This window comes from Melanerpes formicivorus, unplaced genomic scaffold, assembly GCF_026170545.1.
Source record: "Melanerpes formicivorus ecotype bairdi unplaced genomic scaffold, bMelFor1.0.p_v2 SCAF_13, whole genome shotgun sequence".
NCBI lineage: Eukaryota > Metazoa > Chordata > Aves > Piciformes > Picidae > Melanerpes > Melanerpes formicivorus.
In genome coordinates this window covers 3239659-3253792 of record NW_027142365.1, presented here as the reverse complement: position 1 = coordinate 3253792, position 14134 = coordinate 3239659, and the positions used below count along the sequence as shown (strand labels likewise).

The 14134-nt window shown below is 46.8% G+C and overlaps 1 protein-coding gene across 4 annotated transcripts in view; it reads right to left on the bottom strand.

The window, feature by feature from the left end:
- Window positions 1-223: 223 nt before the first annotated feature.
- Window positions 224-14134, bottom strand: part of SEC22C (SEC22 homolog C, vesicle trafficking protein) — a 28763-nt gene continuing 14852 nt past the window's right edge. For 3 of the 4 annotated variants that reach the window (XM_068145897.1, XM_068145895.1, XM_068145896.1), the window contains exons 6-8: window positions 9120-9238; window positions 7757-7822; window positions 224-4743 (exon numbers count right to left, since the gene is read on the bottom strand). In XM_068145897.1, the coding sequence (XP_068001998.1) occupies window positions 4543-4743; window positions 7757-7822; window positions 9120-9238 (386 nt within the window). In that variant the 3' untranslated portion in view covers window positions 224-4542. The remainder of the gene's footprint in view (window positions 4744-7756; window positions 7823-9119; window positions 9239-14134) is intronic. The other variant, XM_068145898.1, reaches the window with a different exon arrangement.

The following is a 14134-nucleotide window of genomic DNA, read 5'->3' as shown; positions in this document are numbered from 1 at the left end:
TGGTGAGAGCCTGGCACAGGTTGCCCAGGGAGGTGGTGGAAGCCTCATCCCTGGAGGTTTTCAAGACCAGGCTGGATGTGGCTGTGAGCAACCTGCTGCAGTGTGAGGTGTCCCTGCCCATGGCAGGGGGGTTGGAACTGGCTGAGCCTTCAGGTCCCTTCCAACCCTGACAATTCTGTGATTCTCACATCATATTATTTCCAAGCTATAAATGAGACAACCCTTACCAAAACAGCCATTTATTAGCTCTATGTACATATATACATACACATGCCCAAGGATTTACTTTATACACATTTACACAGGTTCAATTATTAATACAGTGCAAAAATGTCTAAAAAGGTCCCAGCCCACCTTCTACAAACTCAACAGATCTTTGGGAGAAAAAGGAAGGACAACAAAAAAAGGACAAGCCAAAAAACCCCCACAGAAAGCAAGCAGCTTCATAAAGTGACCAAGCAAATCTTCACACCAATGACGTTGACTCTGTGCCAATCTTCCTGTGGCAAGCTGCTGGGTGAGGAAAAAAAGGAGTTTCCAAAGGACTTACCTGGAAAACTGAGAGAGTTAAGGAGCTGCAATTCAAACTACACTGAACAGTTTAAAGCTGAATAAAACCCAAAAGGGCTGGATTCGTGTTGGGGGATTGGATTCCACACAGGCATAATCCTACATTATGAGTCAGATTTAATGCACTCAAACTGCAAGTCATTCTTTTTTATTACATCTTAAAGCACTGAGATCAACCTAAACTATTCTGTTCCTCCTGCTGCTCCACCAGAGGAAGTTTAACTGTGTGAGTGCCACACAGGCAGAGGAGCCACTCAAAATGCTAAGAGAAAAGAAGAGGTCAAACGGCACGTGCTCTGCCTCCCAAGCCAAACCTGAGTGTGCAGATGCTAATACACATCCATTAACCCACTGAGATTCCCTGGCATGATTTAAACACATGAGCCAGCAGTGTGCCCAGGTGGCCAAGGAGGCCAAGGGCGTCCTGCAAGTATCAGGAAGAGTGTGGCCAGCAGAAGCAGAGGAGTCATTCTGCCCTGTGCTCAGCACTGCTTAGGCCACACCTTGAGTCCTGTGTCCAGTTCTGGGCCCCTCAGTTTAGGAAAGATGTTGAGATGCTGGAAGGTGTCCAGAGAAGGGCAACAAAGCTGGGTAGGGGTCTGGAGCACAGCCCTGTGAGGAGAAGCTGAGGGAGCTGGGGTTGCTTAGCCTGGAGAAGAGGAGGCTCAGGGGAGACCTTCTTGCTCTCTACAACTCCCTGAAGGGAGGTTGTAGCCAGGTGGGGGTTGGTCTCTTCTCCCAGGCAGCCAGCACCAGAACAAGAGGACACAGTCTCAAGCTGCATCAGGGGAGGTTTAGTCTGGATGTTAGGGAGAAGTTCTTCCCAGAAAGAGAGATTGGCCATTGGAATGTGCTGCCCAGGGAGGTGGTGGAGTCACCATCACTGGAGGTGTTTAGGAAGAGACTGGATGGGGTGCTTGGTGCCATGGTTGAGTTGATTAGTTGGTGTTGGGTGATAGGTTGGACTCAATGATCTCCAAGGTCTTTTCCAACCTCGTTAATTCTATTCTATTCTATCCTATTCTATCCTATTCTATTCTATTCTATTTTACAGGGGAAGTAAAAAAGGAAAGATTGAAAAGGTTGCAAAGGAATTAAGAGTAAAGCAGAGCTTTGCTCACGTTGTAGGAAAGACCTAGCCCCATCCTCCAGCTAATCCACAAAGCACAAAAATTAAGAGAGAGGTGGAAAAGAACCAACTGCTTCTCTTTGATTTTACAGAAGCATTTCCAGGAAAAACATTCAACAAAAGTGAACTTAATCTCCATCCACTCTAATTAGGTTAATTACACAAGCTATCCAAACACCTTGTTCCACCACTCTTGCTATAGAGCTGTTGCTAGCATCACCTGCCATGGGGATGTGTTTGCTCTGTGCTAAAGCAAACAGATGCTCAGGAAGCAGCTGGAACATTACAGTTTCTTCCTATCAGCTCAACTGAAGGATAAAGAATAAAAGGCAGATAATGGTCCCTGCCCTGGCTCTAAATGCTCTGCCTGCCTTAAGGTATCACCAGGCCAGCTTTGTCCAAGCACACATCAAATCTCTTTTGGGCTCTTTAGCCAGATGGAGGCTAAAAGGGTCACACCATCAAGCAGAACTGGGGCTGAACAGCATGGGAACATAAAGCTTGTCAGTAATAACCATCCCCACCCCCATTTGTGGTGGGGTCATCTGGGTGCCTTGAGGACAGTGGTTGAGTTCTAGCTTCATTTCTCTTCTTACACTCTGGCAGAAAACTGGGGTAATGACAAACAACTTTAATCCACTCCTTACATCAGAACAGCTCCCTTATGGCACACAGCTCTAGCTGCTTCCTGAACTGGATGGCTAAAACATTCCCCTGTCATCCCTACTGCAGTATTCCTCACAGGATTCCAGCATGGTGAGGCTTGGCAAGGACCTCTGGAATCAGCTAGTCAAATCCCCTGCTAAAGCAGGGTCACTCACAGCAGGTTGCCCAGAATCACAATGCCCAGGCAGGTTTGGAATCTCTCCAGAGGAGGAGACTCCACAACCTACCTGGGCAGCCAGCTCCAGGGCCCCAGCCCCCTCACAGGAAAGGTTTTTCCTTATGTTCCTACAGTTTCATTCTGCTACCATTAGAATAAATGGGCTGACATCAGGTGGAAGAGAAACTCCTACATTTTACTGCAGGAAAGATCTCTGGTACCAGGTCTCTTGATGTCTCACAGGCTGTTCTATTCTATCGGCTGCAGCACAGCAGCACTTCCAAGTTACAGCACCAGAGGTCCCTGGTCTGGCAGCTCGCTGCTCATCGTGTTTGCAGCATGAGCTACCAGGAACATTCACTGAGGTGCAAGAAAGTCATTTTGTGAAGTGATTCTGCAGACTCAGGAAGGCAGCTCTGCATCCTGTTAACCTCTTTACAGCAGCTAAAAGGTAGAGATTGTAGGAGAGGAAAATGAACCTCTGGTGAGAGATGTCTGCTGAAAGAAATGGGGCAAGCAGGAAACAGCTTCCTGTGTAAAACCAGGAGAAAATCCAGGACCACACTTCCACAACACCATACCTAGAGACCTCTACACCTGCTCCTTTGGAGGCTCATTTTGACAGCCATGCTTTTTCTTTTAAGCAGGCAACCCCAATTATTCCTGTGTGTGTTCTGCAATGCCCACAAGCACCTCAGCACATGACGTACAGGAACACCCAGAGCAGCAGAGGTTAAGGATTTCAGCTCTTAAGGACTCCAGTCAGAAGTGCACACTCATAAATTCTGGGTGTTAAGAACTCAACACCATTAACTAAAAGTGTTTTATGCAATAAAGAGAACCTGCTCTCACTTTCCATTACTGGAAATGGCTTTCCACTTCCCAGCTATACCTCCAGTTTCACAAGATGAAGGAGTTAGTTGGCTGCCATAAGCAGGCCTGGAGGATTTATTATCCACCCAGCCCAAGCAAACATGGAACACAAAGAGAGTGACCTTAGCCAGGGAAGCAGAGGCTACTTGGGCTGAAAAATCACTTCCTTTCACTTGGTTTCTTTTATGCTGCCTCAAGCATGTTTGCAATTAACCAATGAGCACACACTTCACTATGATGCACTGTTCAGCTAGGAGATATTGAGAGTATTTATGGGTTTGTAAGGAGCCAAGGCTTTTCCTTTCCTTCAAAACCTAGAAAAATTACCCTGAAGCCTGTCCTAACAATTTTGCCCACTGACACTGAGCCCATCTAACTATGGCAAACTCCTTCACTCACCAGTAACCTCTTACTGCTTAACGAAGTCTAGAGGCAAAAATGTCACCCACCAGTCTGCCCTCCTTTTTCTACACAACTTTAACATCTCCCACAGCATTGGCAGGACAAGATACTGAGCTGCTGGACTGTTACAAAGCCAGTAAAACAAATGGCAAAATGCTGCCTGGATGATGATAGTCAAGGAGTGAAAGCCTGGTTTTGGAAAGGGGAACCCCCATCTGTCACAGAATGGTAGAGGTTGGAAGTGTCCTCTGGAGGTGGAGTCCAATCCCCCTGCCAAGGAAGGTTCACCTAACATCCACCACATCCAGGTGGGTTTTGAATGCCTCCAGAAATGGAGGCTCCAACACCTCTCTGGGCAGCCTGCTCCAGTGCTCTGTCATCCTTTAAGAAGCTCCTCCTCATGTTTAGATGGAACTTCTTCCATTCAAGGTTGTGCTCACTACCCCTTGTCCTGTCACTGGCTGCCACTGGAAAAAAGCCAGGAAGATGACACCTGGTGAGATCTACCATGCCCAGCTGCCACATGCCAGGTGAAACACAGCCACATTCTGCAGGAGAAAGTTGTTCCTCACTGGGTGTTTGCCATGATTACAGTGTCCTGCTTTCTTTCAAGCTGCTCTGCAATCTCCTCCTTGCAATCATCAGCGTCAGGGATCTTTAAAAATACTCCCAAGCTATTTTGGGTCAGTTTCATACAAACAGCAAAAGGGGTTGTAAAAATAAAGTAGCAAACCCAAAGTCTTCTTCATACTTCACAGTCAGGCTGTTTCTCCATGAGCTGCCTTGTCAGTATCTGGTAAGAAGAAAGAGATGCTACTCCTATGTGAAAAGCTATCTGCCAGAGGTTCCGTAACCCATGGAGGTAAACGTTGCAGGAGCAGATGGAGAGGAAGAGCACAACTGTCTTCACCTTCCTTGCTGAGCTGTAGAAGAGGTACAAGTAACACTGCAAAAGGACCAGAGAGACAGTGTTAGCATTCAGCCATGTACAAACAGACACAAGAGACAGCTGGGAACCGCTGGCACATACCACAACCCCATCATGCTGAGGGTTGGAAGGGACCTCGGAGGTATCTAGTTCAACAACATTCAGAGAATCAATAAGGTTGGAAAATAAGGTGATCAATAAGGTCAGAGATCATCAAGTCCAACCTGTCACCCAACACCTCCTGACTACTAAACCATGGCTTCAAGTGCCACATCCAATCCCTTTTGGAACACCTCCAGGGACAGTGACTCCACCACCCCCAGTCTGAGACACTGCCACAGCAGCTTGCCCAGGATCAAAATGCTCAGCTGGCTTTGGAACCTCCCTACAGAAGCAGACTCCACAACCTCCCTGGGCAGCCTGGGACAGGGCTCCAGCACCCTCACACCAAAGAGGCTTCTGCTCATGGTCAGACAGAACCTCCTGTGTTACATTTATGTCTACTGCCCCTTGTTCTGTCACTGGGCACCACTGAGAAGAGTCTTGCCCCACCCTCTTGACCCCCACCCTTTGGTTATTGATCAGCACAGAGAAGATCCCCTCTCAGTCTGTTCTTTTCCAGGCTGAATGGCTCCAGGTCTCTCAGCCTTTTCTCATACAAAAATCCATGCTGCTTGGATGTGCCTGCCACTGCAGTGATCACTGAGAAGCTCAAGGCTTCCCTTTCACTGCTGTGTTGAAAAACCCTCCCAAAATAGCTGGAGTGGTGACCTCAACCCAGACCCTTCCGAGTGAGCACAGAAATTGGAAGTCTGTCTGCACAAGTGGTGTCTCTCCTGCATGTCTCAGCCTGGATTAAAAAGAGATTGAAAGCTGAAGCAGCTTTCTAAAACCACCATGGATTTCTGCAAAACAAAGGCTCAGGACAGCAACCCCAAATCTGCTTCTGCCAGACTTGTTCTTGGGACAGGTTGAGGATGTCATTGCAGACTTGGCAGAAGGACAATCATTTTTGGTAACAGGTTTAGCTGGGGGGGAGGGGGGGTTCTTTTTAAACTGAAGAGCAGGTGGAATCCATTTGCTGAGCATGTGTGAAAAGCAACAACCCTTACAGGAGGAAACTGAAAGTGCTGGCAGAAGAGTTACTTTTTTAACTCAGGCAGCAACAGATCATGATTTCTCACTGAAGGTCACAGCTTCCAACTGTGCTGCTGCCACGAGCAGGAGATCAGCCTGCAGAAAACACTTCACATTTGAGCTCCATTTATGCACAAGCATTTTGTGAAGATGACTGCTACAGATCAAATGGGTAAGAGAGAACTCTCTGGTTTAGCTGCTCTGGCTTCAGGTACTAACTGGAAACAAGCAGGACAGAGCCTTTCTTTGTGAAGAACAACCTGCACGCGGTATTGAGACACAAATTAACACCTCAGAGCTCTGCCATAAGCAGAACTGTAAGAAGGCTGAAAGACACTAAATTGTGTCTTTAAGGATACAATAAACCAGCCTCCCTGCAGGTTTTAAGTACCATAGATAGAATCTTCAGATTATGAGCCAAGTGCAACAGTACTAAGCAATGACAACAGCCTAGGCACTGGGTTATTCCTTCTGCCAGCCACTCACCCAGCTAGTGCAGATTCCAAGGGTGACAGGCTCCAAGGGGCAGATTGGACAAACATTTTGCCCTCAGTTTAAAGCTTGTGGACCACTGAGTTAAGCATTTAAAGAACCTTTCAAGAACAATCTCTTTGGAGCATACAATATTTTAGACTCATAGAATAGACTCACAGAATGGTTTGGGTTGGAAGGGACCTTTTAAGGTCATCTAGCCCAACCCCCTGCAGTCAGCAGGGACAGCTGCAACTAGAGCAGGTTGCTCAGAGCCCCAACCAACATGACCTTGAGTGGTTCCAGGGATGGGGCATGTACCACCTCTATGGAAAACCTGAGCCAGGCTCTCACCACTCTCACTGTCAAATATTTCTTCCTTCTCTCCACTCTGAATCTCCCTCATTTAGTTCAAACCATCACCCCTTCTCCTGCCACAACAGGGCCTGCTCAAAAATCTGTCCCCAGCTTTCTTTTTGGCCACTTTAAGTAGTGAAAGGCCACCAGAAGGTCTCCCTGGGGCCTTCTCATCCTGCTGGTCAGTTGGGATGGAGCCACCTACAGCCCAACTACCAGCCTAAAGTTACCCAGTCTAAACCCTGGCTGCTGCTGGAGGTGGGATCACTGTCTCTCACAGACCAACCTCAGCAGGCAGTTTCAGCCAAGTCTGGCTGAGCAACCAGGTTGGGAAGGGACATCCAGGTTGGGAAGGGACATCCGGGTTGGGAAGGGACATCCGGGTTGGGAAGGGACACAGAGGGTCACTTCCTAACGTTGCAGCAGCCTCTTCCCAGCACAGGCAGATGGGGAGGAGAGGTAGGCTTGGCTTTCAATTCCACTCTCCCAGAACACACCTTGTTACTTCACAGTGACTTTTTCATTCCCTTTCTGAAGGCAGAGGCAAGACTGCCAAATGCACAGCACCATGTGCAGCTGCTACTATTTTCCTCAGTCTGCACCAGGAGGTCAGAGAAACCAATCCATTATTAAAAAGTAGATGTAAAAATCTATCCAAGGAGGAGAGGAACCACATTTGTCTCACGGGTTAAGAATATTTTCTGATGCAAATTAGAATATCTTCTATTTGCTTGGCCTTTCAAGGGGGTCATGCTACAGATGTCCATCACTAACCTGCCACTGCCAGGAAGCCATCATGCCTCCCCCTTTAGGGAACAAACCACCTGTGGGTTAGGACATATTTTGGTCACATTGAGCCTCACTTTGCAGGACAAAACTTCTACCTGCAGTTTGCCAAGTGTTCAACCATGGCTTTAACTCTGTTTCTGCCACCTGACTGGAATACCTCAGTGGTAGGCAGGGTAATAAAAACCAAACTGTTCCCCTGCTTAGCTGAGAAGTGTTTTGGCTTGTATTTTTATAGCATAAAATAACCAGAGAGCATTTTCACTTAGAGTTAACCTACCTGTAAAACACAGGCTAGAAAAGGTAGGAAAAAAGCAATCACGTTCCCAATTCCTTCATGGTCCTCCTGTTTGGAGTGAAAGAAGTGACAACTATGTCAGCAACAGCTTTTAGCAAGTACTGCTTGATATTTTAGGACATTCTATTTCATCAAGTGCCTCTCAGCCTTATTTCTGTTGATTGATTGTGACAGTGTTAAGCAGCAAGATCAATATCACTGAACGAGACACCAAGAACTGAGGCTTATGTGGCAATTCCTGCTAAATAAAACTGTGTCACAGTGTCATAAGGACACTGCTTTTTTCCCTTTTCCTTTTAAAAGTTGATTACAGTCTCACATTTGTTAATAAAAATTTACACAGAAGCATCTAGAACAAAATACAAGACTGGAGGGGCAGGGGGAGGAAGGGAGGGAAGGGGGAAGGGAGGGACGAATGGAGGGAAAGAGGGAAGAAGGGAGAGGAGAGTAAATAATGCAGCCTGGCAAGATAAAAATATTTATTCAGGTTTTAATCTCCCTAGAAAAGAATAAAATGCAGTGTGCTGTGATCCACAAGAAGCCACATGTGCTGTGATCCATGAGAAGACACATGAGGTCTAGCAGGTGAGTAATCGACTGTGCATTCCCTGGACAAACAAAAGACTTCTTGTGGAAGCCTTTTACAGGCATCCTGCAAGTATCAGGAAGAGTGTGGCCAGCAGGAGCAGGGAGGTCATTGTGCCCCTGTGCTCAGCACTGCTGAGGCCACAGCTTGAGTCCTGTGTCCAGTTCTGGGCACCTCAGTTTAGGAAAGATGTTGAGATGCTGGAAGGTGTCCAGAGAAGGGCAATGGAGCTGGGAAGGGGTCTGGAGCACAGCCCTGTGAGGAGAGGCTGAGGGATCAGGGGTTGCTTAGCCTGGAGGAGGCTCAGGAGAGACCTTCTTGCTCTCCACAACTTCCTGAAGGGAGGTTGTAGCCAGGTGGGGGTTGGTCTCTTCTCCCAGGCAACCAGCACCAGAACAAGAGGACACAGTCTCAAGCTGTGCCAGGGGAAGTTTAGGCTGGATATAAGGAAGAAGTTCTTCCCAGAAAGAGAGATTGGCCTTTGGAATGTGCTGCCCAGGGAGGTGGTGGAGTCACCAGCACTGGAGGTGTTCAGGAAGAGACTGGATGAGGCACTTGGTGCCATGGTTCAGTTGATTAGATGGTGCTGGGTGATAGGTTGGACTGGATGACCTCGAAGATCTTTTCCAACCTGGTTAATTCTATTCTATTCTAAAGATGCATGCTCTAGTGAGAAACAGAGCAGCCACTCTTCATCTGGTTACCCAAGTGACTGCCTCCCTTTGCCACCTTTACAGGTTGCAGTTGAAGCAGGGTTACCTGAAATGAATACTCTGCCAGGTGAACTCCTCGGATGAGATTCAAAGCCCCACACATGATGTTCAGCACCAGGGAGAGAATCCCCAGGGGCGTCACGGGCTGCATTCGGTACGTAGGGCCTTAAGAAGGAGAGAAAGACATCAGTCAAAGTTTGCATGATTACTTTGAATCTTTCAACAGAAAATGACTCAGTCATCTCATGTGGGTCTTAAACATGGTTTTAAAAGCTTTTAAATGCTTCCCCCAGAGAAGGCAAACAATGAACAGAAACACCTTTGTCGTTTGTTGCTGTTGGTGCATGACACTGCTCAGTTCTTCAGACAACTAAGGTTCTGCAGTACATTTTTAATCAGATTAAACATGAGAAGTTTTTCTTGAGCTATTTGCCATTTACATCATCTTTCATGGTGCACACAGGCATTTTTCAACTGTTTGCTAGAGATTAGCAAACTTAACACTCTTCACAGGTCAGTAGAAAAACTAGAGGCTTCCCAAAGAGCTTAGATTTCTGATACCCATAAGAGCGAGGCAGCAATTATCTCTTCCTCAACTGATCGTTAAGTATTTCTTCCCACTGAGAGTTTGAGGGCTCAGTCTGGTAAACAGCAATTTAGCTTCAGGTACCTGCAGAGTTTCCATAGAGCATTTGGTGCCCTGAAGAAGCAGTTGCCTGAATGTAACTGCAGCCTCCAAGGATTTTGATGCTCTGCTGCTAGAACAGTTGTTGTAGGAATTGTCATGATGATACTAGCAAGTCACTGAGGAGAAAACATCTGTCACAGAACTGCTGCTCTTACCTCTGAGCTGCTCAGCCTGATAAAACATGGCCAAAACTGGGGCCTAGGAACTGGATACTATAGGCCTGGCCTTTGAGCCACAGTTTACAGTGCATTACAGTTCCCCTTCTCCCACTCTGCCCATGTTTCAAAGGTAGTGAATTATTTATTTCCTTCTCCACTACTCCTACTTAGTCCCCAAATGCCATGTATCAGCATGATCTAATTGATAGATGTCTAATTAAGGTCAAAGCAATTATTACAAACATCTATTTAACTTCTGAAATCTGCCAAGTCTAATTCAGGCTTTTGGTAGTCCAAAAGCTCACCTACTTTTTTTTCCCCTTACCTATGGTAACTAGCTCAGCAACAGACACCACACCTAAATACTCACCTACATTTCATCCCTGCCCTTGCACCATCACAAGCAGAACACTGTCAGAGAAACAACAACACAGGTAATTTGCAGCTCAAACCCAGATCCTGGGTGGCCAGGAGAAGTTGTGGATGCCTCATCCCTGAAAGTGTTTAAGGCCAGGTTGGATGAGGCTTTGAGCAACCTCATCCAGAGGGAGGCAAGGGATTGAACTAAATCTCTGATCTTCCACCCTTCCATCTGAAGCCATTCTATCAACCTCTCCTGCACCAACATCCATAACATACAGGAGAGAATGACTGAGCCCTCATGAGGTCTCCCCAGCTCTCAGGATCTTCTGCCTCCTGTCCAGATATAGCCAGCTCCTTACTACTGTAGTTAAGCTGTGCAACACAGCAGAGATCATCTCTGGCTTCACTTCAGTGACAGATGAAACACCACAACAGCTTCAGAGCTGCAGTGCTGTGTGGTCTAAGACAGGAAAACACTTGTGTCATCTCCTTCAGGAGGGATTTTGATAGATGGCTGTTAAAAACAAATTAATGCAGGGATATAAAGAATCCTTTCTAAGTGTCTGTGTAATTGATTTGTCTGGCATGCACTCAGGCACTGACACCTCCATAATTTCATCTCCAAAGCAGCTGCAAAGGGAGCTGTATTAATTCCATTTGATATATGTCACATTAAGTGGCATTGCTGTACATTATTGTCAGACACACATTCATGTAAATAAATGGTGCAAGTAACTGTCATGTAAAGGCAGCTTGGCCTCTTTTTTGCCATGCAGTGGCATCTGAGGTCCAAACAGCACACTGAAGAGAGGCTGTGCAACCAGGTTTGTCCATTCATTGATACAAGTACTCAGTTTCCTACTACTTTGGATAAACTCAGCAACACTGCAGCCATGTCTCTCTCTCTGAAATTCCTAATAGAGGCAACAGCTTCTTCTTCTTCTTGGGCTTACATCAAAGGCACTCAGTGTCTCTCTAAACAAATAATTATTAAGCACAAGTGCCAACTCTTAGTCTGCAAGATCCTATACAATACTTGAAGAGCTTTCAGTCCCCAGGGAAGGGTTCTTTGGCCTGGAGAAGGCTCCAGAGAGACCTTGTGGCCTTTCAGTACTTAAAGGGGACAATCTCTTCAGCAGCACTTATTGCTACAGAACAAGGGGTGCTGGTTTTAAACTAAAAGAGGGAGATTTAGACTAGGTAGAAAGGAGGATTCTTTCACACTGAGGGTGGTAAAACACTGGCACAGGTTGCCCAGAGAGGTAGGTGATGCCCCATCCCTGGAATTATTCCAGGTCGGGTTAGATAATCAGTTGAAGGATCCCCTCTCAGTCTGCTCTTTGTGTGAGACAGTACCATTTTGCACAAGCACAATTCAATCCTTATTGGGTTTCAAACTGATTTGACTCTTCAGAGTGCAAGAAACACAGAGACTGTGTTCTGGAGGCTGTGGATCTGCAGGTCTGAACAAGTCCAGAACAGCCCTGTGCAAACACCCTCAGACAATGAAGAAATTGAAACTTCTGCCTATAAAGGATTTTATGAGCAGAAGCCTCTACTTCTTTAGCAGAGGCTGATGTGAATGTACCTCACTTTGTCCTGTCTCTTCAAGGCCCAGCACAACAAGGGCTGGACAATGAGTCACACACTCAAAGCTCCTGATAAAGACAGCACCAGGAGGGAAAAATGAAATCAGAGTCAAAACATTATCAAATAAAATACATGCACACAAAAGACAGGGATGTGAGACATCTTCAAAACACACCTGAAAGAGGACTCTGAAGGACTCCCTGTGTGCCTACAAAGGGCTGAGAGCATTCATCAGGGGAGCACAATGCTGCATAATTTAGCAGCACGCTTACTAGATGAAGAGCACAAGTTGCTCTCCTTCAGAGAGCCAGCTCTGATGTGCAAACTCTCCCTTTTCACAGAAAGCTACTTACACTTCACATTGCCTCTCTACACACATCACACCACCCTCCAGAGCTTTGTCAGCTGAGCCCAGCTCCAGACACAAGGTGAGGCTTGTGTAACAGCATCTGGGTTGCATGGATGCTGATTAAGAATACAATGCCAGTGGCTTTCTAGCAAGAATTGGGCTGGGCTTAGTGAAGAAAGGAAAGAACAAACAGAAGAAAGGAATTTTACAAACTAAAGAAACAAAGGTAATAAAAGTTCTTGTTCCCATATATCCAAACAAGGACAAAACTGCCCTGATTTTCAGGCCACTTTCACACTAGATGTTGATCTGTTAGAGGGCAGAAGGGCTATGCAGAGGGACCTTGACAGGCTGGACAGATGGGCAGAGTCCAACAGGATGGCATTCAACAAGTCCAAGTGCCAGGTGCAGCACTTTGGCCACAACAACCCCATGCAGAGCTACAGGCTGGGGTCAGAGTGGCTGGAGAGCTGCCAAACAGAAAGGGACCTGAGGGTGCTGGTTGACAGCTGCCTAAACATGAGCCAGCAGTGTGCCCAGGTGGCCAACAAGGCCAAGGGCATCCTGGCCTGCATCAGAAATAGTGTGGCCAGCGGGAGCAGGGAAGTCATTCTGCCCTTGTACTCTGCACTGGTTAGGCCACACCTTGAGTCCTGTGTCCAGTTCTGGGCCCCTCAGTTTAGGAAAGACGTTGAGATGCTGGAAGGTGTCCAGAGAAGGGCAATAAGGCTGGGGAGAGGCCTTGAGCACAGCCCTGTGAGGAGAGGCTGAGGGAACTGGGGTTGTTTAGCCTGGAGAACAGGAGGCTCAGGGGAGACCTCATTGCTCTCTACAACTCCCTGAAGGGAGGTTGTAGCCAGGTGGGGGTTGGTCTCTTCTCTCAAGCAACCAACACCAGAACAAGAGGACACAGTCTCAAGCTGCACCAGGGGAGGTTTAGGCTGGAGGAGAAAGTTCTTCACTGAGAGAGTCATTCACCATTGGAATGTGCTGCCCAGGGAGGTGGTGGAGTCACCATCCCTGGAGGTGTTCAAGAGGGGACTGGACATGGCACTTCGTGCCATAGTTTAGTCATGAGGTCTGTGGTGACAGGTTGGACTTGATGATCTTTGAGGTCTCTTCCAACCTTGGTGATTCTGTGATTCAAAGAAGAGCCATAGGATGAGATCACACAGCTCAGAAGAAGACAGGAAACCAGCTAGGACTATGTAAGGAGACCGGTGTTTTGAGCAATCCATTGATTGATTGATCTCTACAGAATGGAGACACAAATTCTGCTCCCCTGCAACCATTAACACTTCAACATATACATGCTCAAGAAGTTTCCTGTATAGCAGAGCCATAACAAAAATAACATTAATCTGGGAACAAACACTATCCACACAGCTAAACTTAGAGCAGCCAAGTGGGGATTCAGCTGGGTAGGTGACGATGAAAGGAGAGAGACACAAGCCAGGAAAGCTGACTCCAGCTGAGGGAAACAGATGATCACAAACACCATCCTTAAAATAAAGGCAGAACAATCTGTAAGAGTGTTTGGGTTAGATCAGAGAGAACAGCCAGAAACACAAAGCCAGATGGAAAATAAAAGCAAGCAATTAAGGCTATGGGGGAGCTGCAAATGTATTTCTGATCTGTGGGCACAGACTAGCTTGCAAATGTTTACTGGCAGTGGAACTGTTCACATCAGTGCAACGGATTTCTGAGCCCTCTCACACCAGGGAAGTATTTAACCTTCAAGTGCAGTTCTGAGGAGCACTCACTGGCAAGCAAAATGTTTGCAATGCTATTTTTTCTTCCTCCTGGCCTCTGCCCCTCTATATTTTAACTTAAAATACCCTCTGTCAAATCAGATTCCAGCTCATCCATCAGAAGCAATAAGACTGAGAGACTGGAGCTTAATTTGATTAGTG